The sequence below is a fragment of the Mus caroli genome, unplaced genomic scaffold (assembly GCF_978045245.1).
Source record: "Mus caroli unplaced genomic scaffold, Mus_caroli_1 scaffold_11, whole genome shotgun sequence".
NCBI lineage: Eukaryota > Metazoa > Chordata > Mammalia > Rodentia > Muridae > Mus > Mus caroli.
The window spans coordinates 78,662,821-78,689,210 of NW_028227266.1; the positions used below are offsets into that span (position 1 = coordinate 78,662,821).

Below are 26,390 nucleotides of genomic sequence, written 5' to 3' on the forward strand. Positions count from 1 at the left end.
TACTGTACTTCCCAAAGCACATTTGTGTAGGCATATTGTTATTGTGCGCAATATAAAGTGTCCTCTTACTATTCAAATGCTGATCTCTCTATTGCTCTATCTGATTTTAATCCAAGATGTGGTGTGGTAATGCTTATGTCAAGAATCTCCTGTCTTGACTTTGTATAAACAATGCTCACCATTTATTTTCTGCCGTGTCAATAAAATCTGGAAAGGCCAATAACTAGACAATAAAAGCGGGTGGGACATCCAGCAAGGGGGGTGGGAATCTGGGAGAGAACAAGGCAGGGAAGATTCTGCCAGGAGAAGGAGGAAGGATACATCATAAAAGTTCAGCTGGAGCATGGAAGACCCTAAATGAAGGAATTATGGCTGGGGGAGGTGATAGTGCTAAGAAAGAACAAATGTCTACTACAAGAATGTGTCTAGTCTCTAAATACAAGATCACTCTCTTCTTAAACAAATGGAACCTTGCAAAATGTCCATTCACAAATACCTTCATAGGTGCCTTTGCATGGGTGAGTCTGATGGTTTGCTTGTGATTTAAATCATCTTGGAACCCTGTGAAGTACTGGGCCCTTTATTTCCCCTTCCCTCCTCTCCCAGCAGCTGAATGACACTGTACACATTTTACTTTTTTTCTTTTTCATAACTGCCTAGGAATTCATGTAAGGGAAGTATTCATGATAAGGATTCATAACTCAAAGAGATAAATGAAAACACCTGTCTTTGGGACATCTGTGTACTTCCTTCATGTTCCCCGGAGCGTGAGTGTATCTTTTACATAGCCATCTAGAATGACACTTAGCACCACTATGTCCCTAAAAGCCACAGGAGTGGCCTTACAGAGTCCACCATGATGTAACAGCCTTCGATAGAGAGAAGTGTCCGCAGGAGCCACAGTTTCACAGTAGCCAGTGTGACTGAAACGAGACAAGAAGATGCTGTTGCTCCAACAGGCACACACACTCTCACTGTACTCAGGCATCAGGTACCACTGGGCACAGCTGGGGTCATCACTCAACTCTATCCAATAAATGCTACTCAACGAAACAAGAACCACTTCTATCTAGAAGTGGTGACGTTATGTTTAGTAATGGTTGTGTCTGGGAAGTTTTCCTTTTGCCATGAAATTTAAATGTAATTTTGTTCAGCAGTATTTGTAGTTTTGAAACTTTAGTTATGTATGATTTATATTTCTCTCTACCCCAGAGACTCTCTTATCTTAACATTCACACACAGATGGGAAGAGGAATGTAGAAGCCACACTAGTTAGGGGAAGGCTGCTGAACTACTAACAGCAGCTGTACAGCAATGGAGGTTCACTTCATAGAGTTGCTAGTATTTCCTTGGAGGCTTCTGCATGCTAACAAAACTAACAAAAGCTGAAAACAGTAACTTCATTCTTAAGTCATCCTGTCCTTGGGAAAAAGTCACTGTTTCCCCTTATTGTCAGAAATACAATTGTGTTAAGCTCAAAAATTCAAGAAAACTTGCACTGTTTCCTGAGTCTTCCAAAACACACACTTACTGGAAGAGTCCAGGCTGATGAAAGCCAGAAAAAAATTGCTGTGGATGAGCAGAAAGATTGCTGAACCAAGTGCTGAGATGAGATCTGGACAAGCCAGTTCAAGGCTCCTAACCTCAGCTTCTTCATTTACCCAACACTTAACAACTATTCCTCCAAGTTACCAACATCAAATGAAGTAACAGACTTGAAAATGCTTTGGGAAACCATTCGGGTACTTCACAATGTGCTGTTCTAGTCACTGTGCCTTGACTCCTGTGGCATGTCAGAACACTTTCTGAGTTACAAAGAAATGAAACCAGATATAGCAGAAAGGCTGGTTTCTACAAAGCTCTACTTCTGTTGCCCACTGTCACTCCCTCCTAGAAGAAGCACAAAAGTATTTATTGCAGCACACCATTTTCCTGTCTCTAACATTCCTGCATCTTTACATCAGAGCCCTGTCCAAATCAGATAGCCTCTTTATAGAATCGGTATTAAATGATTGCTGAATTATATCATGATGAAACCTTATGCTTCTAGAGAAGCTGGAAGATGAAATTAGTACTTGGTCGTTTGTTGTTCTTTAAACAGATACTTATTCAGTAAGAACCTGTGCCAACACTAGGCTTTAGACATAACTGAGGATGATAAGCCCCCTTCCCCAGTGGTGCTCTCAGTCCAGTGAGGGACAGGTTGATATTCCTCTCTCTCTAGGTTGGGAACTAGCAGCACAGGAGCTGACTCTACCTGCAGCTCCCCTTCCATGATACTCAGGAGCTGGATGAGATCCTCCTTGGATAACTCCAGAGGCTTCTTAGTCTTTTTCTCACTCTCTCCAGATGGCTTGAGGTGTCGTTTGACAGTTCCGGAAGCCATGACATCATCCTCCCCCTTCCGATTTGCCTTGTTCTTTTTTGCATCTTCTGAGGGTCCCTTACCACCATCACTGCTGATGATGGAGGGCTTGGGGCAGGAGACATGCCCATTAGATGAACTTTCTCCACCTTGATTTCGTGATCTCATTCCCACCTGCAACACATGAGGAGAGACGTTCTTTATCACCACTGAAAATATTTTTGTCTAAACACTTAGAAACTTAGCTTTACAATTTGACCAATCAAGAGTGAAAGAGCACCCCCCATTAGCTCCCTGCTAGCCTCGGTCAATACCGTTTAAAGTTCCAAGAAAACGCTTGGTTGGTCTTCAGGGAGAAGTAAAAGACACCTCAAGCCAAGATCAAGAGAGGCATCAACTGTTCTCAGTGACATGGATCGTGTCACCTACAGCGAGATAGACTGGCAATGTACCTTGAGATCTTACAAGGCACTTTATGAACAGGGTAAGCACAGGTGTGATTTCTCAAAACTCCCAGCCAGGAATCATTCCAATGATGAAAGTTATCAGAAGCAATAAAATTTGTTGCAGCCCAGGCAAATACATGTGACCACGGCTTCTAGAATGGGATCCTAGAACCCAAGGCACAGCAAAGAGAAGAGAGGATGTCTGAGCAAACCATGGACGGTAGTCAGCCACAAGACTTATATCCTGCTCACTACTGCAGCAGCACTGCATATTCACCACGATATCAGCTATGGAGAAAATGACGTGGGTTATACAGGAACTAACCACATCATTGGAATAAAGCCAAGAGTCTACATAAAACCACTTACTAGAAGATTCACACTTGAAGCATCACCAGGGGTGAAAATCACAGGAAATACTAGAGAGGACAGTGCACAGGACAGGGATTTTTATTTTTCCTTAGCTTCTTTTTCCAAGGTGAGCTCTCTGTCTCAGTCATTAGCAGTGATAACAGAGCAACAAACTTGGAGAAAATGATCGATTTCAAAATAAAAATTTAGATAATATTCTCTGGAGAACGAGAAAGCCATAGATAAGATGTGCACCCACCACATGGCGAGAACATTCCCATCATTATATGAAGAATGTTTTAATGCTGCCCCCCTGGGACATTAACAGGAGCAACCGAGATGCTGCAAACCAACACACCCAGCTCAAAGGCTGGAACTGAAGTCATAGAAGAAAGCACCAATACCCTGGGGTCATGCTACAAAAGTTGCCTAAAACATAACATTCAGTGTGCAGGAGGTGGTTTGTGGTTGTTTGAATGACAATGGTCCCCAAAGGCTCATAATTTTGAGTCCTCAACTGGTAGCTGGATTTCTGGCTACTTTATGGGTTTCTATTTCCACCACCCTTATCCCTTCCGATCCCAACACTAGGTAGGAAAGGATGAAGTCTAGAGGGGACAGAAGGAGTCAATATCCTTAGATTACTTCTTGCCAATTAGGGGTACTGAGTTCTTTGGGGTAAATTTAATCTCAGTCACTGGGATATCTCCAACCAGCAACGGCAGGAGTAACAGTGGCTGCAGCCCCTCTTGGGAGTCTAGCATTTTTATACGCACTCAAGAGTCCCAAGAATTCCAAATGTCACACATTCGCAAAATCACACCCCTGCCAAAGCACAAGACAAATCACAGTCAGCTGCTGTGGATAATCTGAAGCAGACCCACACCTGGGATTAAAACATATTCCCATAACATTTTTATGTTTTAAAAGAAACCAAAATTCTCCCTATCCCAGTTGGTGGAACTGTTTGGGCAGCGTTAAGAGGTGTGGGCTTCTTGGAAGAGGTGTGTTATGAGCGTGGACCTGAGGTTTCAACAGTCCATGCCATTCCCAGTGTGTTCTCTCTACCTCATGGATCTAGACGTAACTCTTAGCTCCTGCTGCAGCACCATGTCTGCCCGCCCACGCCCATGTTCCCCACCAGGACAGATGTGAGCCTTCTGAACTGTGAGCCTCAGATAAACTCTTCTGTAAGTTGCCTTTTTCATAGTGTGTTAGCACAGCAATGGAAAGTCACTAAAATGTGGCCTTATGCCGGGCGTGGTGGCGCACGCCTTTAATCCCAGCACTCGGGAGGCAGAGGCAGGTGGATTTCTGAGTTCGAGGCCAGCCTGGTCTACAGAGTTCCAGGATCAGCCAGGGCTATACAGAGAAACCCTGTCTCGAAAAACCAAAAAAAAAAAAAAAAAGATGTGGCCTTATTTTAAATTCTCAGTATAAAAAGTGTTCTCCAGAAACAGATTAGCAATGAGATTATCATTATTTAGTCCAATGACTTCATTATTGGAACATAAATTCGCTTTATGAACCTAATCATATTTCAGGAACTAGGGAAAGCTATTTAAAACAGATTTTTGTAAATATATAAACATGGTATGATATCTCCTTCAAATGAATATTGAAATCAACAGCTTGTGTCCTTTTTAAAAAGAACTCTTACAATGAAATGGACTCTTTTATGGATGGCAGCACTCTATAAGTGTAACAATATGAACTGAAACAGTATTCCTTGATATTGGCACACAGTTTTCTGATTGACCCAGTGATTACTTCTCAATTTTAGAGTCTTTTGTACTTCTCTGGTAAACAACAACAAAATGATGTTACTTTATAGCAGAAACCAAGGCCCTTTGGAACATATCTACTATACATTAGCACAGCTTATTTGTGAGCTAACCTAAGCTTCAAGATGGCTTTAGAGAAGAAAGAGGGTGGGGCTGCAGAGATGGCTCAGCACATGCTACCCGTGCAAGAGGACCAGGGTTCTGTTCCCAGCAACCACATGGGCGCTCAGAACTATCCGCAACTCCTGTTTCAGGGAGTCCAATACTCCTTTCTACACAGACAACAGGCATGCATATGATACACAGACATATACAGGCTAAACAGCCATATGTAATTTAATTTGGAAATGTAAAAGAAACAAAGGCTTTTAAAAATTGAAAATAGAAGGAAGAGGAAGAAAAAGCAATGAGGGAAGGTAAAGAAAGGAGGAAAAGAAAGACAAACGAATGGTAGAAAGAGGCTCAGGTTAAACTCACAACTCATCACGCATCACACCCACCCAGCGTGGGCTTCCCAAATAACAACTCAGCAACTCCATGATTGGAGTAACAACCATCTCTGTAAAGTCTTAAAGCTGTTTGGGATGATCGATTAAATATTAATTTAATAGCTTTGATTTAGAGCACGCATTAACAGAATTTCTAGGTAATAGTTGCCAAAGCATGGGATGTAGGGTGGTTATTTAAACTGCCTCAGCTCTGTAATCAAAACACAGGACTTGTTCCTGACCGTCTTACGTGTCTGTGTTTATCTATGTCACAGTGTTTGTGCTAATCGTAGTTGTATTTGCAAAAATACAGAAAGTAGAGCCAACTTATTATCAAGTGTCTTTATATTTGGTTCTTTCTAAACATTTCCACCTGAAGTTAATGTTCCCAGGTAAGTTTTTTAATGGTCCAACACGATTCTAGAATCATCTAGCAGTTGTACATCATTTTAGTTTGAAAGCTTAAGCTCTGGTGCCCAGCCATGTGGATTCCTTGATGTTCGTTTTGCCTAAGCAAATACTGTTTTATTGGTGTTGGTGAACTTGGACAGTGGTTAATTTCCTTTTGACATGGACACATAAATTTCTAGTCCTTTCTTGGTAAGCCAGATACAGTCTTTTATGTTTATTTCCATAACAACATCTGCCATCGGCACCTGTTCTATCATTGGAATGTGAAATTCATCAGGGATAACACTCTAGTCAAGACAGTTCAGGAAGAAATTAGACAGAGCCTGGGAGGAGAGAATACAATTTTCAATAGCATAACCAACTGTGTTACCTCTAAGAATTACTTTAAGCCACTTTATTATGTCTTGTAGGGACGAATGTTTTGGCAAGGTACCTCCTGCTATGTCAGTGAGAGAGATCCATGCCTGTCTCATTTCCAACAGCTCCCGATACCTCTTACCTACAAGGCCTGAAGCACTTTACACACAGGCTAACATCTGACACTACACCCACCTCCAAGAGCAGGTGCTGCTATTCTGAGACTTGCAGATGAGAGCAAGAGGTGTAAAGATATAAACTATCGTTCCCTTGTTCACACGGCTGAGAAGAGCTAGGGTCTGAGTCCATCTCTGATGGTGGAGATCAGAGGATGAAGAAAACACCACGAGTGCTCAGGAACTAATGTTTTCTTGGGATGCTCAGTGGAACTGGGGAAGTGTGTATGTATGTTCTCCTCCACAGGCACATACAGAATTCCTATAATAACTGAAACTAGGTTACCAAGGGAAAAACCAAAAACATCCATTTTTAAACCAATGTACTGTGGAGCCTGTGAAATGATGCATTTCTCAAGACCCTTCCTGAGGAACAATGTGGTGTCCTGTTCTAATGAAAACAGGACACAAAGTCTGAACAGGGATGGCCATGACTGCCCTAAAGGTCCCAAAACCAAACAATAGCAAAGGTTTAATGTAAAATCCAGTCCATTGTGCTTGCAAGGAGAACAGGGTGATGGCGGGGCATGCAGGTGGAGCCCCACCGGCCTTCAAGAGCCCACCGCAAGGCAAAGCTGTAAGTTAGAAAACCGAAGATAAACTCCCAGAAGGAATTCAGATGCCTTCACAGCCCTCCATGGCACATTCCTCAAAAGAGGTTTTCCCTAGAAAACAGGTAAGATACACTGAAGACCCACATCAAGTTTTGCAGACGGTTTTTGAAAATTGGTATTATGTGGGCACAGATTATTCTATTTGGTATGCTAACATAGTTCATTAAATACCTTATTTTTCCTTCCATAGCAACCTGACAGCAGCAACACAGAGCATGGAATTTGCTGAGTAGAGTGGGAAGAAAGGAGGGCTGAATGGCATCCTGAGACTCCTCTTATCTAGGATGCTCCCTCCTCTTCATTCCTGCTGCCTTCTACACTGGGCAGTACCACTGTGTTCTGCCAGATGAGTGAGAGCAAATGAATTACAAAATATAAATACAAATCCGTGGTGTCATTTCTACTGAAATTACAAGCATTTCCACAGCATTTGAAGAAAGTCTGGAGAGATAGTCCAGACCTAAAGAGTATTTGCTCTTGCAGAAGACAGGCAGGTTCCTAGTACCTGTGTCCTGAACCTCACAACTGCCCGCAACTCCAGTGCTGCCTTCTTATGTCTTCTACAGTCACCCTAAACCCCACCCCTACCCCATCCCCACCCCATCCCCACCCTCACACAGTGTACACACTAAAATAAATCCTCTTTAAAAATAAAGAAGAGGGAAAAGGGGATACACCTTTAGCAGTTAAATGTCCATTCTCATACCCAGCTTCCTTGGCCCCTCCAGACCTTAATGGTGAATTTGCCCTGGTACACCCATGCTTGCCCTTGATCCATATCAGGCACTCCTCCTCCTGTTGCGATACAACTCTGCTCAACACACTCCCTATCCTCACCACCAACAAAAACTTCTTTTCTGCCCAAGCTTAGCTCTTTCTTATGCCCATTAGCATCTCAAAACATCCAACCCCTGTCTCTTTTGGGTTTTGTTTTTTCTATTCATAGTTTCAAGAGTCTACCTGGCACATAAGATATCATATAGATGTATAATTCACTCCACAGCACTTCTCCTTTCTTTAATTTAAAAAAAAAAAAATTATATGACTACACTGTAGCTGTCTTCAGACACACCAGAAGAGGGCATCAGATCCCATTACAGATGGTTGTGAGCCACCATGTGGTTGCTGGGAATTGAACTGAGAACCTCTGGAAGAACAGTCAGTGCTCTTACCCACTGAGCCATCTCTCCAGCATCCACGGCATTTCTCTAGCCTAGTCTCTTGCTAGATTTTGGAATTATTTTCCTAGAAAACTTTTATAGGTCTGCTGCTATCATCCTTGAGTCACATTAAACAGAATTCATAAAGCATTTCAGCACCGTTCTAGGCTAGGGTAGAATAATATTTTTCTGATTTGCCCCAGTTTGTGTGGTATTTTGTTTTTGTTGTTGTTGTTATTATTACTACATGAGTGCAGAGGCTCAGAAAATCCTCAGAAACTATGAATAGAAAAAACAAAAACAAAAACTTTACAGGATTATAAGAAAAAAAGCCTACCACATAGAAAAAGGAAACCCCATCACTGCAGGAAGGGTTATGTTTTACAGCGTGGCCTTATAAAGGGGAGTAGGGTCAGGGGAGTTCAGGACATCATCACACACCATCCTCATTCTTTCAAACAGAAAAGACAAAAAAACCCAGCGTGCCTAAAGCCAGAGGCAAAGGAAATCATTGGTTCTAGTTTTGTGTCCTCAGTGGATTTTAACAGGAGAAAAACCAACCAAACCACCTACCTCCTTCTCTGCACCACCAGGTTACGTCCTCTGTGCATCACGGATACTCTGTCAAATCTGTTTATAAATATCCCAGCCCATGAAACGTTTGAGCATCTCAGAAAGATTTCCATCTTAGCCGTGCTCACTGTTCAGAAAGGCTCCTGGGAAGACCCTAAACGTTACAACTTTCTCCCAGGTTGTCCTACCTGTTACCATGGTTTCTTTCTTTAACCCTTCACACTCTGTACCACAAGACCTGGAAAGTGAACTCTTTGCCTCTCGTCCACATTTTTTAAACCTTTGCAATAACCAGATTTTTAAATTTTAAAATGTTTTTCTCCTGCTAAGCCAGATCTAGCCAGACAAGTTAAATATTCCATTAGTCTCATGAAGCATAAGAATTTGGAGGATTTTCTGAGCCTCTGTACTCATCTAATAATAATAATAATAAAATAATAGTAATAATAATAATAGTAATAATAACAACAACAACAAAAAAAATACCACACAAACTGGGGCAAATCAGAAAAATATTATTCTACCCTAGCCTAGAACTGTGCTGAAATGCTTTATGAATTCTGTTTAATGTGACTCAAGGATGATAGCAGCAGACCTATAAAAGTTTTCTAGGAAAATAATTCCAAAATCTAGCAAGAGACTAGGGTAGAGAAATGCCGTGGATGCTGGAGAGATGGCTCAGTGGGTAAGAGCACTGACTGCTCTTCCAGAGGTTCTGAGTTCAATTCCCAGCAACCACATGGTGGCTCACAACCATCTGTAATGGGATCTGATGCCCTCTTCTGGTGTGTCTGAAGACAGCTACAGTGTAGTCATATAAATATTTTTTAAAAAATTAAAGAAAGGAGAAGTGCTGTGGAGTGAAATGTGGGAGCAGAAGAAAGCACAACGTGAGCTACGCAGCGGAGTGGGAGTGATGACAGACAGCGACCTTCCCCAAATACTTTAAGTCCCAAACTGATTAATTCTTTGTCACAGTGTCTTCTGTGCTGCCTGGCCTTTCCACCAGCCATTGTCCAGTACCCAAGATACTCCACCAGAAAATTTGAACTCCCTGTCTCGTCTTCCATACATTTCCTATGTTTATCTATTTGTATGTAGATTTGTATCTCTCTACAAATCATAGTAGGTACATTTTATTTCTACATAACTGCTATGGGTCTAGAGAAGGCTCGGCAGTTAAGAGCCCTGGTGGCTCTTTCGGAGGACCAGTTACTGATTCCCAGAACTCACAGGCAGCTCACAACATCTGTAACTCCAGGTCTGGGGAACTCTTTTACCTTCTTCTGGCTTCTAAGGGCACTGCATGCACACAGCACTTGGACACACATGAAGGCAAAATACCCAAACAATAAAAGATAATTTTTAAAAATTGCCCATGAGTAATAATCTAGTCCAACAATAGAGAAAGGGGCAAAAGTGGTCGTATGAGGAGGAACACGAGGAAGATTATGCAACATAAAATACATATTTTAAAGAAACCTTTTTAAAAATAGGTGTATAAGAAATTACTAATTTGCAATATTGTTTTTAAATAAAGGTTAAAAATGCAAAGAGACTACCCTCATCTTGTAAATTGTTTTATGTTGATGTGTGTGTATATGTGTACACACACGTGTGGGTAACACATGTGTGCACACATGTCTGGGGCTGTACGAGTGGTATGATGAGGGTGGGACACTAAGGACAATTTTGGGAGTTGTTTTTCATTTTCTACCTTGTGAGTCCCAGGGAATTAACTCAGGTCACTAGGCTTAGTGACAAAGTGTGTTTGCCCAGTGAACAATTTCACTGGCTTTACCCTCGTGCTTTTAAAATCTCCTCTGACAAGTAACAAGAAGTGATACATGTTGCACAACATCCTTTGTGTGTGCTGTATACACCTGGTCATGTAGGCAGGTGGTAGATGACAGGTATGTGCACATGCCTGTGGAGGCCAGATGTGAGTGTCAGGTGTCTTCTTCATTCTCCACCTTAGTTTTTGAACCAGAGACTCTCACTGTGGCTTAGTGATGCAGCTAGATGGGCTGACGAGTGAGCTTCGGGGTTCTGTCCGTCTCCACACATCCCTTAGGGGTCCTTATTTCCTATGAACAGAATATACCACAAAGGCCTGTGACACGGCAGCCTGGGTATCATTGCGCCTCTTTTGTTTATTTACAGCATCTATAACAGGGATTTGGGTTTTTTTTCTTCCTTCTTTAACATAAGCAATGTTATTATCAAGATATAAAAAAGAAATGCACTCATGTATTTAGTTATAAGACAGATATGTACAATAATGATGGAATAACCTCCAACATGGTTTTCATATAATTCCAACATCAATTATTAATTCTTGACCTTTAAATACATTTTGAAATATATTTATTATATATGTAGTAGTGTGTGCTTTTGGTAGGTTCCTTGTTTGTTTGTTTGTTTGTTTGTTTGTTTGAAACAGGGACTGCTTCAAGCTGATCTGGCTGGCTTAGAATTCCCTGTATAGTCCAGGAGGGCTTCAAATACTAAAGAATCCTCCTGGCTTAGCTTGCTGGGTACTAGGATTACAAGTGTGTGTGCTAGGCCAGCTTATAGGGTGACATTGTAAATCTGAAATCATTGTTTCATTAGGCACAGTATATAATCAATAACAACTATTTGATTACATACAAAGGGCCAGGCTCTCAAATGTATGTGATTATTGATCCTTTAAGTTTTCTGGTGAATTTGATTATTTTCCCTACTTGAAAAAAAATCAAGATAAGCAAAATGAGGAATAGTTATTTGCACATATATAGGTCAGTACCCAGGAAAGCCTTAACTATTATACAGGGCAAGCTGGATTCTCCAGTCTGAACAGCAGCTTTTATCTCTAGGTCAGAAACGATGAGACAAAGGGCATCACAGCCATCCTCCCAGGGGCTGAAATACAATTGCAGGATATGCAAGCTCCCACAGCCCCTCGAAACAATGACTGATGTAAAACCCCACAACATAAGAGACATTTTCTCCAATCTTGATTCATGTGATAACTTTGTTCTTCTAAGCCCACGCTTACTTTCCCTTCTCTCGGACGGCCTCTGTATTCCCTAGTGTGTGAGTCCAACCTGGGTGGTGGGTGAGTGCTCAGACACTGGGAGGCCAGAGGCTAAGGTCAAGTGTCTTCCTCAATCACACTCCACCATGTTTTGACACAGACTCTGTCACTGAACCTGAAGCTCAGAGACTAAGCTAAAGAGCATGGTCACTGCACCCCAGGGATCGGCCTGTCTCTGCCTCCCCCAGAAAGGGATCACAGACACGTGCTGCCAAGCCTGGCCTTTTATATGGATATTGGAGGCTGAACTCAGGTTCTCATGCTTGCAGGACAAGAGCTCTACTGAGGGAACTCTCTCCAGCCCCTGCACGATTCTTTTATTCTCAATGGACCTAAAGGGGAACTTTGCTAACACAGTCTTTACGTTTAGCTTTTTAAATCATAAAAGTCACTGGAATACCACAGACATAACAGCTATGACAACTGAATATGAGTTGGACCAATCTTTCAGTTAGCAAGAGGAAGAAGGAGAGAGAAAGAGAGAGAGAGAAAGGAAGGAAGGAAGGAAGGAAGGAAGGAAGGAAGGAAGGAAGGAAGAGAGAGAGAGAGAGAGAGAGAGAGAGAGAGAGAGTGAGTTCCAGTTTCCAGATGTGCTAATTATTCTATTAAAATAACTGCAAAATTTCACGTTATAAAAATGTTTGTCTTTTATGGAAAACATTCTTGAACAATTTTATTACATTTTCAAGAAAAATGAGGCAAATCCCATTTGATAGCCAGCATTAGCCTTGGTTAGTGGAAGGAAGGATGATGTCATTGCTCCATGCTGACAGGGGAGGAAAATGAGAAACTGAAGTGACTCCCCCATGTGTGCATGTTGACAATGACTCCATGGACTTTAACTGCCTGCCACATGTCAGGTGTGTTCCCTTGTCCTTAAAGAAGTCTTGCCTTTCAAATCCTTCTTCTTCTTCTTCTTTTTTTTTAACATGAAAGGGGTAACGTCAAGTCTTTTGTAATGGAAGGAGTAAGGTTATGTCTATTTTAAACTCCCAGGCTCTGTCTTTTCTAATTGTCATTTAACATTCCTTATTATAGATTAAATAAAAGCCTGAGGTGTCCAAATGTAAGGCCAAACAGAACAGAGCCAACTTACAAACCAAGGAGAACAAGAAGTAAAAACTCACTCCCGTTAATATGTGTGCTGGGAGGGTAACCGTAGCAACACCATCATGTTAGATATTGACGGTGTTTACCACTCGCACTAGGCAGAGTGCCTGGCTTCTTCCATCATCATAAACTTGATTGGTAGGAGAGTGCAGATAAAGGTCATGCAGTTAGAGGACTCTGCGATCAACTAATTAAGGCACTTCAGACTTAATCATGTGCAAAATGCCATATCACATGACAAGTGTCAGATCCAGCGTGTGTCCTGGAAGTATGTAGGTGCCACCAACGGTTTTGACAAAGGCATTACGACCACCGGCCAGCATTCTTCCCTACCTCGAAGCCACCCCACCTCAGCCCACCAACCAACCCTACGAACTTATGCATCAACAGTCATGGAATTGTGCTCCTACCTGCCTACTCCTCTTTACCATGAACTCTGTGACACCATGAGGGCTGCTGCCCTTAACCCGGCACATGTCAGTCCTCCCCCCACCCCCACCCCAAGCCACAATTTCCTCATCCGTTAAGAGAGGATGATAAAGTTCAGACACATTACCCACTGGATGGCGTGAAGCCACAAGCCACAAACTTGTGTGTGTGATGGTCCTTCCCAGTAGTGTTATGGCAGGAATCCCTGCCCTGTGACAGCTTAACAGCTAAGGTTTCAGACACTGCCATATAGTTAAGCAGGAGGGACAGGGTCACTTTATGTTCTGTGAACATCTAGGACTGGGGTTGGCAAGCTGTGTCTGTCGACAGTAAGCATGTTGCACTTTGCAGGGCTATCTGGCTTCTGGTATTTCTACTCAGCTCCATGCAACAGGAAATCACAGACAGCAGAGAAGTCATCCGATGTGACTCTGTCTGATCTTTAGCCCTTCGTTTATCAACCTGGATCTAAGCTGTAACAAACTTGATTGATGGGTACATCTAAGCTGGACAGTTTCTACCCGTTTTCATTCTGTCCCCAGCTCGCTGTAATTTGAAAATAAGAACAGACTGAGAGAAAAGATAGGGCAGCAGTGACGTCCTCTGTCCCTCCCTACCTCCTCTTTCAGATACACTGCTAAAGAAATGAACATAAAAGGAAAGGAATTCCCACGAAGTTTTATGGCCAAAACTCAAGAGGATTCCCACTGTGACTAGCCCGTGTCCTGCGATATGCAAATGTATACTCCAGATTTAGCAGTGTGTGCCTCAAGCCCCTTCTAGGATTTTCTGAGAGACAGAGAAGTGGCCAAAAGCCCAGTACAGCTGGACAACAGACTGGAGAGGCAGCCTGTGTGCTAACGCATGAATCACTGGTACAGGGGGCTTTCAAGGTAGAGCACCAAAACTGGAGTTGAAGTGGAAGGTGCAGGGTGTCTGTGCAGATTAGGATGGAGTTCAGAGATGAGAGCAGAGTTATTTCTCCAGAGAGTAGTGGGTTTATTTCATCGGGAGTCAGCCTGGAGAGGACAGCAGTGAGTGCAAATAGAGTGGGCTCCACTGTTGTGTGAGCTGAGCAGTCATACAGACCACTGCTTGTTCTGTGCTCTTCCTTGAAATATTTCATCCCCTTCCCTCCACCCCCCCTTTTTTTTTGCTTTGTTTTTGTTTTTTGTTTTTGACCTGCATCCCATGGCCTCATTGTCATCATGCAGCCAAAAATCTTTGGCCTCCTGATCCTCTTGTTTTGCCATAAAAGAAAGGCCCAAGATTATAAGCCTGTGCTACCAGCCCAATTTGAAATTCTTAATTATCCTTGGACACCTACCCACCTCCCACATTTTCATTTTTCACTGGGCTTTTTAATTAGATAGGCAGTCCTGACAGCGGCCTCTTGGAAGCAGCGGCCACTGTAAAGCAGACAAAAGCCAGACTCCTGGTTACTTCCCCCAGAGCTCTTTTCGCTACCACCAATGTGCAGGGCTCAGCTACACCCCAAAATGTAAAGGGGGGTTGAGAGAGCAGACAGGAAGACTGAAATGGATTAATTTCAACTAGGACTAACTCAGCCAATATCAGCGAGTTTACCAGGAAATGTTCAGGTTAACTTTCCTGCCTACAGAGACATTTGGGGAAAGGTTTTTAAGAGAACTAAAGAGCAAAGTTGAAAATAGTCATGAAGAAAACGAGTAGGCCAGGAGGATGGGTCAGGGGATAAAGGGCATCCCAGGAACCTGGTGATCTGAACTCTCAATCTCTGGTACCCAAGGTAGAAGGAGCAAACTGACACCTCACAGCTGTCATCTGATTTACACACATGGATATATGTCATATATTCTAATGATAATAATAAATATGATTTTAAAAACAAGGAAAGAAGTCATGTAGTAGAATTGTGCCATATGCATTGGGGGGATTAACTTTGATGAGTTGTTATTATTATCATCATCATTATTATTATTGTTACTACTATTGGTTTTTATTACTAAAAGTGGTTATCTTTTTGAAAACTTTTAAGTATAGAAGGATGTTTAGATCATGGATATAAAGTCTTCTTTTAAATATCATCATACTCTCGAAGTCTGGAGCAGAGCTGTTCCAGCTCCGAGGCCATCAGATTCCCAGAGGAGTTGTGTGCACGGACGGCCACCATCAGTAAACTCATTGTAAACAAATGCAGTAGGCACTCACGCCTCAGTGCCTCTCTGCCTCTCATGTAACTACTCACCAAACAGAAATTTTTATCTATTTTTTCTTTTAAATAAAGGAAGTGTGAGGCCGTCTTTAGTACTAGTCTCCTATCTGAGAATTCAGTAAATTTGATGTGGTATTACTCCTGAGATGTAGTAAATCAGAAAACATGCAAAGACAGAAAGCTGAAGACCTGGGCAAAGGGGAAAGCTTTGGAAAATGATGTTTGTTGGTGATACTGTTTGTTTTCTAAGGCTGGTATTGAGTCGAAAAAAATGTAGCTTTTGCATCTTAGACAAGTCCTCTGCAGATGCAGCTACATTCCTACCCAGGACAGTTTTGAGTGGGCGTACTCAGCTGATCCCTTGGGGATGAACAAGCTTCTTCCAGCTGAAACAAGAAACTCAGGTGCCTGATGCCTGAGGAGGAACTACAAAGAGAAAGTCAAAACCGAGGACAGGCACAGAAAAGTCACAAGCTGTGACAGAATCACAGTATGTTAACCAGTTGCACACCATAAGACAAACTTTGAGTTTGCATTTCCAGGCTTTCTAGGGCCCTGCCATCCTGTCATGTCAAGAAAAAAAAATAGCTTTGTTAGGAGCCATGGTAACTAAATACTGGGAGATGGGGTGGAGGAAGGTCAAGGAATGTTCTATAGTTACGCATCAAGAAAGTACAAAACACAGGTTATTTTTAAATTTGGCTGCACGCCAACAGTTTTAACGTCTAAAAATTAAGATGCACATAAATAGCAGAGTCTGTTTCTCATGTAGCCATGAGAAAAAATACTTTCCCAGTAATTCAACACTACCTTATTTTCATCAGCTGCCATTCAAGCCAACAAAAATGCCCAAAGTGAGCATTTTCCAAATTTGTCACCGGGAGGGCATCCTTCCCCTGCTCCCTCACTCGCTGCCACCTCTGCTTCTGCTCCGCAGGCATGACTCACTGGCCACAGGATGCAAAGGGGGCTGCTCTTCTAGGACTGCTAAGCTGTTTGTCGTCAGTGCCCACTTTCTCTCTCCTAATGACACTTGTGGCCACCAACGAAGATTTACCTGACAGCTGTCAAACAGAACTAAGGTGTGGCATGCTTGCACACAGAGTCTCCCCCACCGCACAGCCAACTGTCCGAGGCAGGCAAATCTCCTACAGATTGGGGCCCATAGGCCAGCTGAGGTAATGGCCAAAATGCCTCTCTGTCCTTTCTGGTGCTATGGGACTGTATCCAGTGACGGACAGGAGTCCAGACAAGAGGAATTATAAGAAACAAGCTCCCCAAATCAAAACCTCAGGAGAGAAATTCTCTATGGAAAAAAAAAAATCTCTTAAATTATTCTAAATGAGTGACTATAACATATATGTGAGCTGTGTAGAGGTAGAGTTTTTGAAAATATTATCAATAGACTTTTGCTTGATCTAAAGTGCTAATTCCAGGATTGAGAATTAGGGTTTTCCATTTATTGATAAATTTTACCTAAACTGTGAATGTTACACGTATGCTTGGAACATTGCTTAGACTTGCCCAAATAGTCACACGGTTCCTTCTGAGTTCCTTCAACTGTAAATTTATTTTTTTTAATATTTATTTAATGCACATTGGTGTTTTGCCTGCATGTATGTCTGTGTGAGGGTGTCCAATCTGCTAGACCTGGAGTTCCAGAGCTGCCATGCGGTTTCCAGGAATTGAACCCTGGTCCTCTGGAAGAGCAGCCAGTGCTCTTAACTGCTGAGCCCTCTCTCCAGCCTCTCATCTGTATATTTAAAAGCACCAAAACCCTATGTGTGCATGTATTGCTGAAAGGGAAAACTTACAACAGCTGTTTTGCCACTTTAAAACTGGTTGCTAAAGAACAAGTCTGCAGACAGAATGGATGGCGATCACACAGATACCATTCCTTGTGTGAGCAAATGTCTGGGTCCTCTTTACTAGGTTGACTGAGTGATCTGAGAGTGCCAGGGACTTGGTAGCAAAAGGAAGTCCAGCTGGTTATTGTCAGCAGGCGCATCACAGTGAAACTGTTTCAGAAGGGGAGCCACAGGCTGAGCTGGACAAAACCTCGAAGACCTTTTGCTAAATGAGTTATTTCCAGGTCAACTTTTATCTTAGTTTACTGTAAAAGTGAGTTCATATTACTATCATTGCAAGCCAATCCTTTGAAAAAGAAATTACAGAGTACCCTCCTTGTGCAGGGCACTGCAAGCTTTCCCCACAGGGTTTCGTTTTTTAATGTAATCAATTAAAAATTTAAAATGTACTCTGTAGCCATAGGGTGGTCAGACACCAAGCTGGGACCCTAATGCAGCGGTGACCAGGAGACCCAAAGAAAGTTTTGCTCACTTTTCCTCAAAGGCAGATTCTCTTTCATTTCCATCTTGGAATATGAACGACTGAATTACTGTTAAGGCTTAATTAATTAAGTCATGACTACCAGGAATTACACCTGTATTGTCAGCACTCAAAGGCTGAGGCAAGAGAGTCACAAGTCTAAAATTAGCTTGGGCTACAAAATACATTCTAAGCTAGCCTGGGCTACATTAGTGATACTCTGTTTCAATTTTTAAAAAAAAAAAAAAAGTAAATGCTGTCTGATTCAACAGATCCCACAGTGTTTGCCTCTTAGTTTCACAGAATAAGACTTAAAACCAGATCTCTGGATTATAATAACCTGGGTGTAAAATTTTGACCTCTCACATGCCACTTCCACTATGACTAGGGACTTCCAGGACTCAGAAACCCTTATTAGGACATTTCTAGAAGTCTTCAGGAGGAAAATGAGGAGCTGTGTTCCTAATGCTGTCCTGACAGCTAGAGAGACATGTTTTCATTTCCTGGTCTATATTTCTACCACATGACCTTCCTATCATCATTGAGGTGGCTAAGATACTATCTGTGGAGCCAGGTGGTGGTGGCACACACCTTTAATCCCAGTACTTCAGAGGCAGAGGCAAGTGGACCTCTATGAGTACAAGGCCAGCCTGGTCTACAGATTGCGTTCCAGGACAGCAGGGTTGCAAAGAGAAACCCTGTCTTGAAAAAAATAAAAAAAGGAGGGGGAAAGGGGGGAGAAGAAGGATGCCATCAGTGGTATCAAGGAAGAAAGGTTCTGAAACCCCAGTGATTAATTCTAATGCAACCACACTTCCTTTGTGCCAAGAACAATGGTAGAGCCAGGATCTGAACACTCAGGTTCCTGGGAACCATAAGAATCATAGAGTGACCACAGTTCCCCTGAGGATCTCAGAGGTAGCAACAGGAGCCACCTCTGAGCTGCTGGGATAGAAAATCCAGCTATAGAAAGTACTTCTTTGTCACACACTGGGATTTATTTAGTGGCACTGTAAAGGATTGTTCGTGGATATTATGAGACAGAGACTACCTATAAATTGCCTTTTAGTGATGACACAGGATCTTCCTAACACATTGTGAGTTACCATATTGTGCTGACGGCCGGGCATGGTGGCACACGCCTTTAATCCCACCACTTGGTAGGCAGAGGCAGAGGCAGGTGGATTTCTGAGTTCGAGGCCAGCCTGCTCTACAGAGTGAGTTCCAGGACAGTCAAGACTACACAGAGAAACCTTGTCTTGAAAAAAAACAAAAACAAACAAACAAAAAACCATATTGTGCTGATGACATGTGAGAAGTTTGATGAAGTTTAATTGGACACATCCTTTGAGTATAGGTTAGGGAGGAATAAGACAAGGAGGGAGGGAAGAAAGGAGGAAGGAAGGAAGGAAGGAAGGAAGGAAGGAAGGAAGGAAGGAAGGAAGGAAGGAAGGAAGGAAGGAAGGAAGGAAGGAGCAAGGGAGGCAAGGATTAAGACCATCCCCCTACACACACACACACACACACACAAACACCCTGCCTTGATTGGCAGCATTTGCCGATCTTTGTGGTATAAAACCTTCACCACAGCTTATTTCTAGCTACCACCACTCAGAGATGGTAAAGATGAACCCATTCAGCCTGAGGCCATGGTCACCTAGCTATATAGCCTTTCCCTGAGAAAAAGCTCAGTGTTCTTTCTTGTTCTTTCTTCCCCCTGAATCATAACAGAGGGATGCCCGCACATCACCAAGTAAGGCTTGATGAAGGCAATACTAAAAAGACAGACAGGTTGGCATGGCTCCCACTTCCTCCACTTACTCTCCAGCTGGGAGAAGAACAGCTCACCCTGAGCAGCCAAGCCTCTGAATAGAATCCCAAGTATCAGAGTTATTTCAAGTCATATTTCTGTTCCAAAACAATAGAAAAGCACTGGGAGGGGGCAGGGGTAACAAGGAAATCGTTGTTCTTTTAAAAGTATGGGACAATCAAAGCTAGGACAAGAAATGCTTGATTGTGCTCAGTCAAACGTAGAACAAATGGCCTCTGTAAAGAAGAGAGGCTGGAGTTTGAGGTGAACTCAGAGTCTTGTTCTTGTTTCCTTTTCTTTTATTAGAAATAAATCTCAGTTCATAAGGATACTGATTTGCTTGTCTTCCTCACAGCCTTCGCCTTGGCAGCCCTCTGGGCCAGAGACTCCTCATGTGAGAGCCTAGGCCTGTGATATTTCTGTAACAGTTACTGCTGCGTTGATGTAGTCAGGGATCGCTCTGTGCTCACGATGAGATAATGGCCTCATGGACAGTCCATAGAGATGATGTCAAAGATATATATACAAACAAACAGTGACCCTGAAACTTGCAGTGCGCCTGATGGAGCTGCGCTCACTGGTCAGGGTTCTTCTTGATTTGTGAAGAACGTATTTGAGCCAGGGGAAAAAAAAAAAACTGTTGTCAAGACCAGGAATTAGTCATCGGTAATGTTGGCTAAGAGACCACACAACCATGCCAAAGAAATTAACTGCTAACTGAACATCTCAAAGAAGCTAACTGCTGATTTTTTCCCCTCAATTTCTATACAAAATCCCTGATTTGTTTTCTTCCATGGGGCTAACTGATGAGCTTCGTGAAGAAACTTACCAAAGACAAAGATTTTAGAGAGGGCTCCCTCCACATCACGACGGCATTGACCATGTATAGTGATACATGCTGCAACAATTCCTGCACTGTTAGGCTCTGTTATGGTGGTATAGTGACTGCCAAAAGACAGCCATCATGACTGTCAGGAATTACGGATTATTTGTTTTTCAGCTGAGTTTACTTATATGCCTTCTAGGGGAGCTTTCTGGGCAGGAGATAGTTGTCAAAGGCAGTTAGTGCTTCCTCGGAGTGTATGCACAAGCACGAAGCTAAAAGAGCATGGCGCCATGACAGCATCACCCACCCAGCTGTGGTGGGAATTCAGCATCTGGCCCGTGTCGTTTGCAGCACACCTACTCAACAGCCACAGAAGAGTGCATTCAGCTGCGCTTTTTGCTTCTTCCCTTTTCGTCCTCCATTATTCTACCCGGCACAGTGATTTGGAAAGCGTAAGATAAATGGAAGCAAAGTAAAGTGTAAAAATGGAAACAGAAATTATACTAATTTTGTATGACAGCTTCGTGGCACTTACCAGTTCTTTCAGCCCACAAGCTCATAAACTGCTTGTAGGCAAAAGCTGTCTGAGTCACTTTTGTGATGACTGAACAGTTAGCACGGGACTCAGAATGCACAAGTGCTGTGTCTTTGTGTACTTGAACTTGGTGAGGGAAGACAGAAGCGAGAGCATGGGAAGACACAGCAAGCATGGTCCCATGTACGCTTGCGAGTTACTCAGAGTCCTGCACAGATGAGTCTTTCCCAGGATTAAATACTAATGCTTTGGAAAATGTGATACAATCTCTCAAAAGTCCTTAGAGTCATAACGCCCCTATGGGGATGAGAAGCTATGGACTCTTCAGGAAGAGGAGGGAAGGGAGGATAATGTGTGTGGTTAAACGACTCCACAGAGTGTAAGTCACTTACCCATTGAGTGTGGAGGCCTGACAACGTGAACTCAGTCCTTGGAACCTACACACACACACACACACACACACACACATACACACACACACACACTATAACCCAGTCACCTGCTACAGATCACACACATACATATACAATAATAACAAGTAAGATTTTTAAATGGAACAGAAGATGAAGAATTCATAAGATCTGCCAGAAATTATAGAAAAACCAGGAAAACTCAAAAGGCAAAGAGAAGGTTAATAACAAACTAGATAAATTCTGAACGAGTTCATTGTGAAAGCTGGAGCTGATTCTCCTTGGGTGGTGAGCAGGCAGCTGACCAACTTGTCCGGCCAATCTTACCTTCTCCCCAAATAACCTCTGACAAATGCCTCCAACTCTCTGAATTCTCCCCCACAGCATGGGTACAGATTTTATAATAGGACCTTAAAAATAGTTGGAAGTATTAGGTATGACACTGGCCTTCAAATACAATGTAGAGAGAAACTGTAAAATTCCACTGTTGGAGCTGGGACTGAAACTTGGTAGTTCAGACCAGGCTGCATTCGTGTGATGTCCTGTGCTCAATCCCCAGAACCATACTTAAAAGAAGTCTTTAAATTTTAGCATCTATACATTTAAACAAGCGTGTGGTATATTCTTCCCAATACCAAAATATAAATCAAGTAGTGACCAAGATATATCTCTCGAAGGTACCCTAAGTGGGTGGGTCATGCTGTTCTCAGAAGACATATGTTATTAAATGAAACAGTGCCAGGTGTGGGGATACCACCCTCCAACTCACGTTCAGGGAAATCACAGAGGCCACAACATAATGCAAGCTCCTGCCATCGCTCCTGGTTGCCCACCAGAACTAGATGATAACATCCAATCGGAAGATGCCACACGATTTTGTTGCATGACATGGAGAAATTAAGCTAGAACTGGCCTGGAAACTTTCTCCCTGTCAGCTAGCTCTGTAGTGCTAGTAGGTTCAGTGGAGGCTTCAGGGGAAAGAAAAGTTATCAATGGTCTTACCTAGCTGGGAATGCTATGAGCTGCCATAGAAGGCTTGACTCTTAACGGTGGGTCACCAGCCACTTTCAGTTTGAACTGGAGGCCCACTCCATGGAAGGGAATTCACATCTGGTACTGTAATCCTGATCAAGGGCTCACAACTAGGAAGCTCAAAGGCCCCAGGAGGGAAGCTGTTATTGTTGATTTGCTAAATGCACATAATATCAACCTGCCTTCTATCATTTTCTTTTCTATCTATATTCTATTCTATCTATTCTATCTATCTATTCTATCTATCTTCTACTCTATCTTCTATTCTATCTATCTATGTTCTATCTATTTATTTAACCTACAGATTAGTGCTGCTTTCAGCTTTAGAGAAGCCTCTTTTGCAGTGAGTGATGACTAATGCAGAGACTCATAACTGCAAATAAGTGACTGGTATGCCCGCCCCCCAAATAGGACATTCATGTCCCCTAGACTCCAAGGCTCAGGGAACCTGGAGAAGAATGGCAGAAAGAATGTAAGTGCTAAAATATGGTGAGGAATGTTTGGAAGAGCTGTTTTCTGAAATAACATGGCTACTGCAGCCTGATGACAAGCTGTCGTAGTTACTTGCACAACACTGGGCCCATCAACATAACATCATGGTTACGAGAAGTGCTCATTAAGCCCCCATCTTTCACTGAGGAACAACAGGCAAGCTAATGGTTCCTGGGTAGGGGTCATGTTTCTCGGTGGTGCATTCCCTAGTAAATTGTCCTTCTTCGAGTGAATAATTCCCTGTACACATTAACACAAGAGATCCAAATTAATGCAATAGGGGTAGTTGTGCACATGTACACACCCCGTAGACTGAGGTGGAGGGGGAGAGGAGAGGAGAGGAGAGGAGAGGAGAGGAGAGGAGAGGAGAGGAGAGGAGAGGAGAGGAGAGGAGAGGAGAGGAGAGAAGGAGGTTCTTCGGGAAGGCAGAAGGCACAGCCCTTGAATGGCAGTGCTAGCTATGAAGATGGTGGGAGCTATGGTGAGCTGACTTCTGGGGTTCCTCAGATGGCTGACTTCTTCCAGCAGTTATACTTGGGGAGCAAGAAGCAATAGAAAGCACACACAGCATTCATCCTGTGCCACCTATCAGACTATATAACCCATCTTGTGAGTCAGCTGTAGCCTGAACCGGCTATTGTCCCTTTCCATGGCCTGGGCCAACTACCGCTTCCTGAGTCACAGTTATGACGTCACTTTCCAGGCCAGGTGATGGGAATGGCTGATGGGATTGAAGCGATCTACTATAGTTTTCTCCCAAAAGGGAACTAATAAAGAAAGCACCAATATCTCTCATGCTTCCACCTGGTGACAGACTGAGAAAGGAGGTTAGGGCAAAGGGCCTGAATCTTGATGGATCTTGAGAGTCCCTTTGTTACAGAGGCAACTAGAATGAAAAGGAGTCCTTCTCTTTTCCAGTAGCCATTACTATAAAAATATGTATGATTGTTTATGTATTTAAGAATCATGGATTCTTAAGATAATTTTATCAGCATCATCCAAGAAGCCAAACTTTGTTTGAGATGTCTTTTGTGTAGACATAATAATGAAAGGTGATGAATTTTATAGTTCAGATATTTCAACAGTGCTTTTAAATGTGATTCTAGTTCCTCATTACTCTAACCCCCTTTTGTTCCACAAGCCAGATGTTTATTTCCTTATTTCTATCTGAAAATATTCTATACTTATAACTCAATGCTGGTTATCAAATAACAACAGTGTACTAACTGGAGCACCCCTACTGCTGGACATATTTATCTTTGTAGGAAATGAGAATTGTACCATAGACCTAAGATACCTATGCATTAGGGCATAGAAAGGAGAAGCTTGCAAAAAAAGCCTCTGGCCTTATTTTAAAATTCGTGGAGGACCAGGAAGTTAATTGAGTGATAGAACACTTGCTTAGCATGCTTGAGGTTCTACATTTGTTTCATAGTCCTGCAGAGAGAGGAAAGAAAAGTAGTTGGCTTGTTAAAGAAAACTCATTATTGAGGACATTGCATAGCGAGCTGATTTCTAGACTCTCCAGCCTTCCCAGGCTGCTGATGAAAACCCACACTCTCTGTTTCTAGATAGCATCTGAACTAGGGGCTTTCAGACTTGAAGAGCTGCCTTGCAAATTACCTCAGGAAACTGGCTGTGCTTTGCTCTGTGATGGTGGGTTGATTAGCCTCCCTACTACCAACATATCTTCTCTGGACCCAGTTTTTGCACCTTCTGCTTAGCCTCACCCTTAGTGAAGCACTGAAACATTCCAGTACAGCAGGACTCCCCAGTGGCAGGCCCATTACAGCCAGTGGAATGATAGAGCCTGCCTTAGCTTAATATACTGAAATCAGGAAAGTGAACAAGCAGACACTGGGACCTGTCATGCCCGGGGACAGAATAGGGAGACAATATTCCTGCTTGTAACTTCAGATGCATCTTTGTGCAATTTCAAGCTCTGGTCTCCAGCGACCAGGACAGACCACGATTTGGGATTTGCAAGCATCTACTCTGAGAAATGAAGCTCACATCTACTGTTACAGAGGGCTACTGTGAGGTGGAAACGTTAGAAACCCAGTCACTGTACTCAGTGAGACTTCACCTTGTCTTTGCCTCAGACCCAGCCTAGCTTTCTTCCACTCTGATCATTTGTGTAAGTTTGTGACACACATGAAATGAAAAAAACCTGATTAATCACTTTAAAATACTCTTTCCAGGAACCAGGTGGAGGGGAGGTGTTACATTGGTCTCCCAGGGAGAGAAGGAGAAATAGAATAGATCATATGAGAGCCAGGGTGGAGGGGAGGGGATGAGAACGGGAGGAACAGGTGAGACAGAAGAGGGAGATGAGATTGAGAGAAGAAATGAGGGGGAGAGACAGCTGGAATTGAGGGGCATTTGAGGGGTGGTGAGGAACCCTAGCCCAGGGAAGCCTTCCTATAGTATATGAAGTCGAACTTAGTGCGGTCTCCATGAGGAGGAAGATGGAACTTCAACTGGCCACCTCTTGTCAGAACATTTTTAGTACCAGGACTGGGTGCCATACAATTGAGTTGTTGGAATCCAGATGGATCCTGTGGAAATCCCTAAATAGCCCAGGCTGTTGCCAAGACAATAGGTTGCCTTCCACAAACTGACAGAAGGCCCCACTGCTGAAGACAACACCCATGCAACTCACTGAACATGGAGAGGTCGAGCTGGTGGCTACACAGGACCTTTATCCCATGGTCTAGTGTATTCGACGTGGAAAGGCACTCTGCAGGCTACCAACAGGAGAAACGTAAACACCAACTCAACCACAAAACATGACCTACAATCTGTCCTGTCTGCAAAAGACACTAGAGCAATGGTGGCACAAACCTTGTGGTTGTGACTAACCAAATATCTGATTTGACTTAAGGCCCAGTCCATGAGCTGGAACCTGACACCACTCAGGTGACCAAGAATCAGAATCTAGATAGCCCAGAGACTGAGGGTAAAACCAAGCACTACCGCTCTAAAATGAATGAACAAAATACACTTTATATTGATTTCCTGGAGATGTAGTGGAATTTATTTTCTGTATATATTCTCCAATAAATGATTGGTTTTTTTTTGTTGTTGTCATTGTTGTTTTTGTTTAAGAACAAAGGCATGAATGTATAAGGGACTTGTTGGGAAGATGAAAGGGTTTGGTGGGAAGGAGCGTGAAAGGATAATGGATTGGGGAAATACAAGCAATGAACATTTTTATCTATGAAATTGTAAAAGAATAAATTAACCAAAAAAAGAAGAAATATCTCAATTAAATACAGGAGGTATATCAGCAAACCTATTTACTACTGTAGCCAGGAAACCAATTAACAAATATTTCTTAAGCACTTAAATCAAAGTATTATGGCCACCCAACCTACCTCACCTGCATTTCCATTATATATATATATATATATATATATA

At 42.7% G+C, this 26,390-nt stretch overlaps 1 protein-coding gene across 4 annotated transcripts in view; it reads right to left on the bottom strand.

Annotated features, from left to right (window-relative positions):
- Window positions 1-26,390, bottom strand: part of Filip1 (filamin A interacting protein 1) — a 196,404-nt gene that overhangs the window by 98,726 nt on the left and 71,288 nt on the right. For all 4 annotated transcript variants that reach the window (XM_029481660.2, XM_021172494.3, XM_021172493.3 and 1 more), the window contains exon 2: window positions 2,258-2,539. In XM_029481660.2, the coding sequence (XP_029337520.1) occupies window positions 2,258-2,533 (276 nt within the window). In that variant the 5' untranslated portion in view covers window positions 2,534-2,539. The remainder of the gene's footprint in view (window positions 1-2,257; window positions 2,540-26,390) is intronic.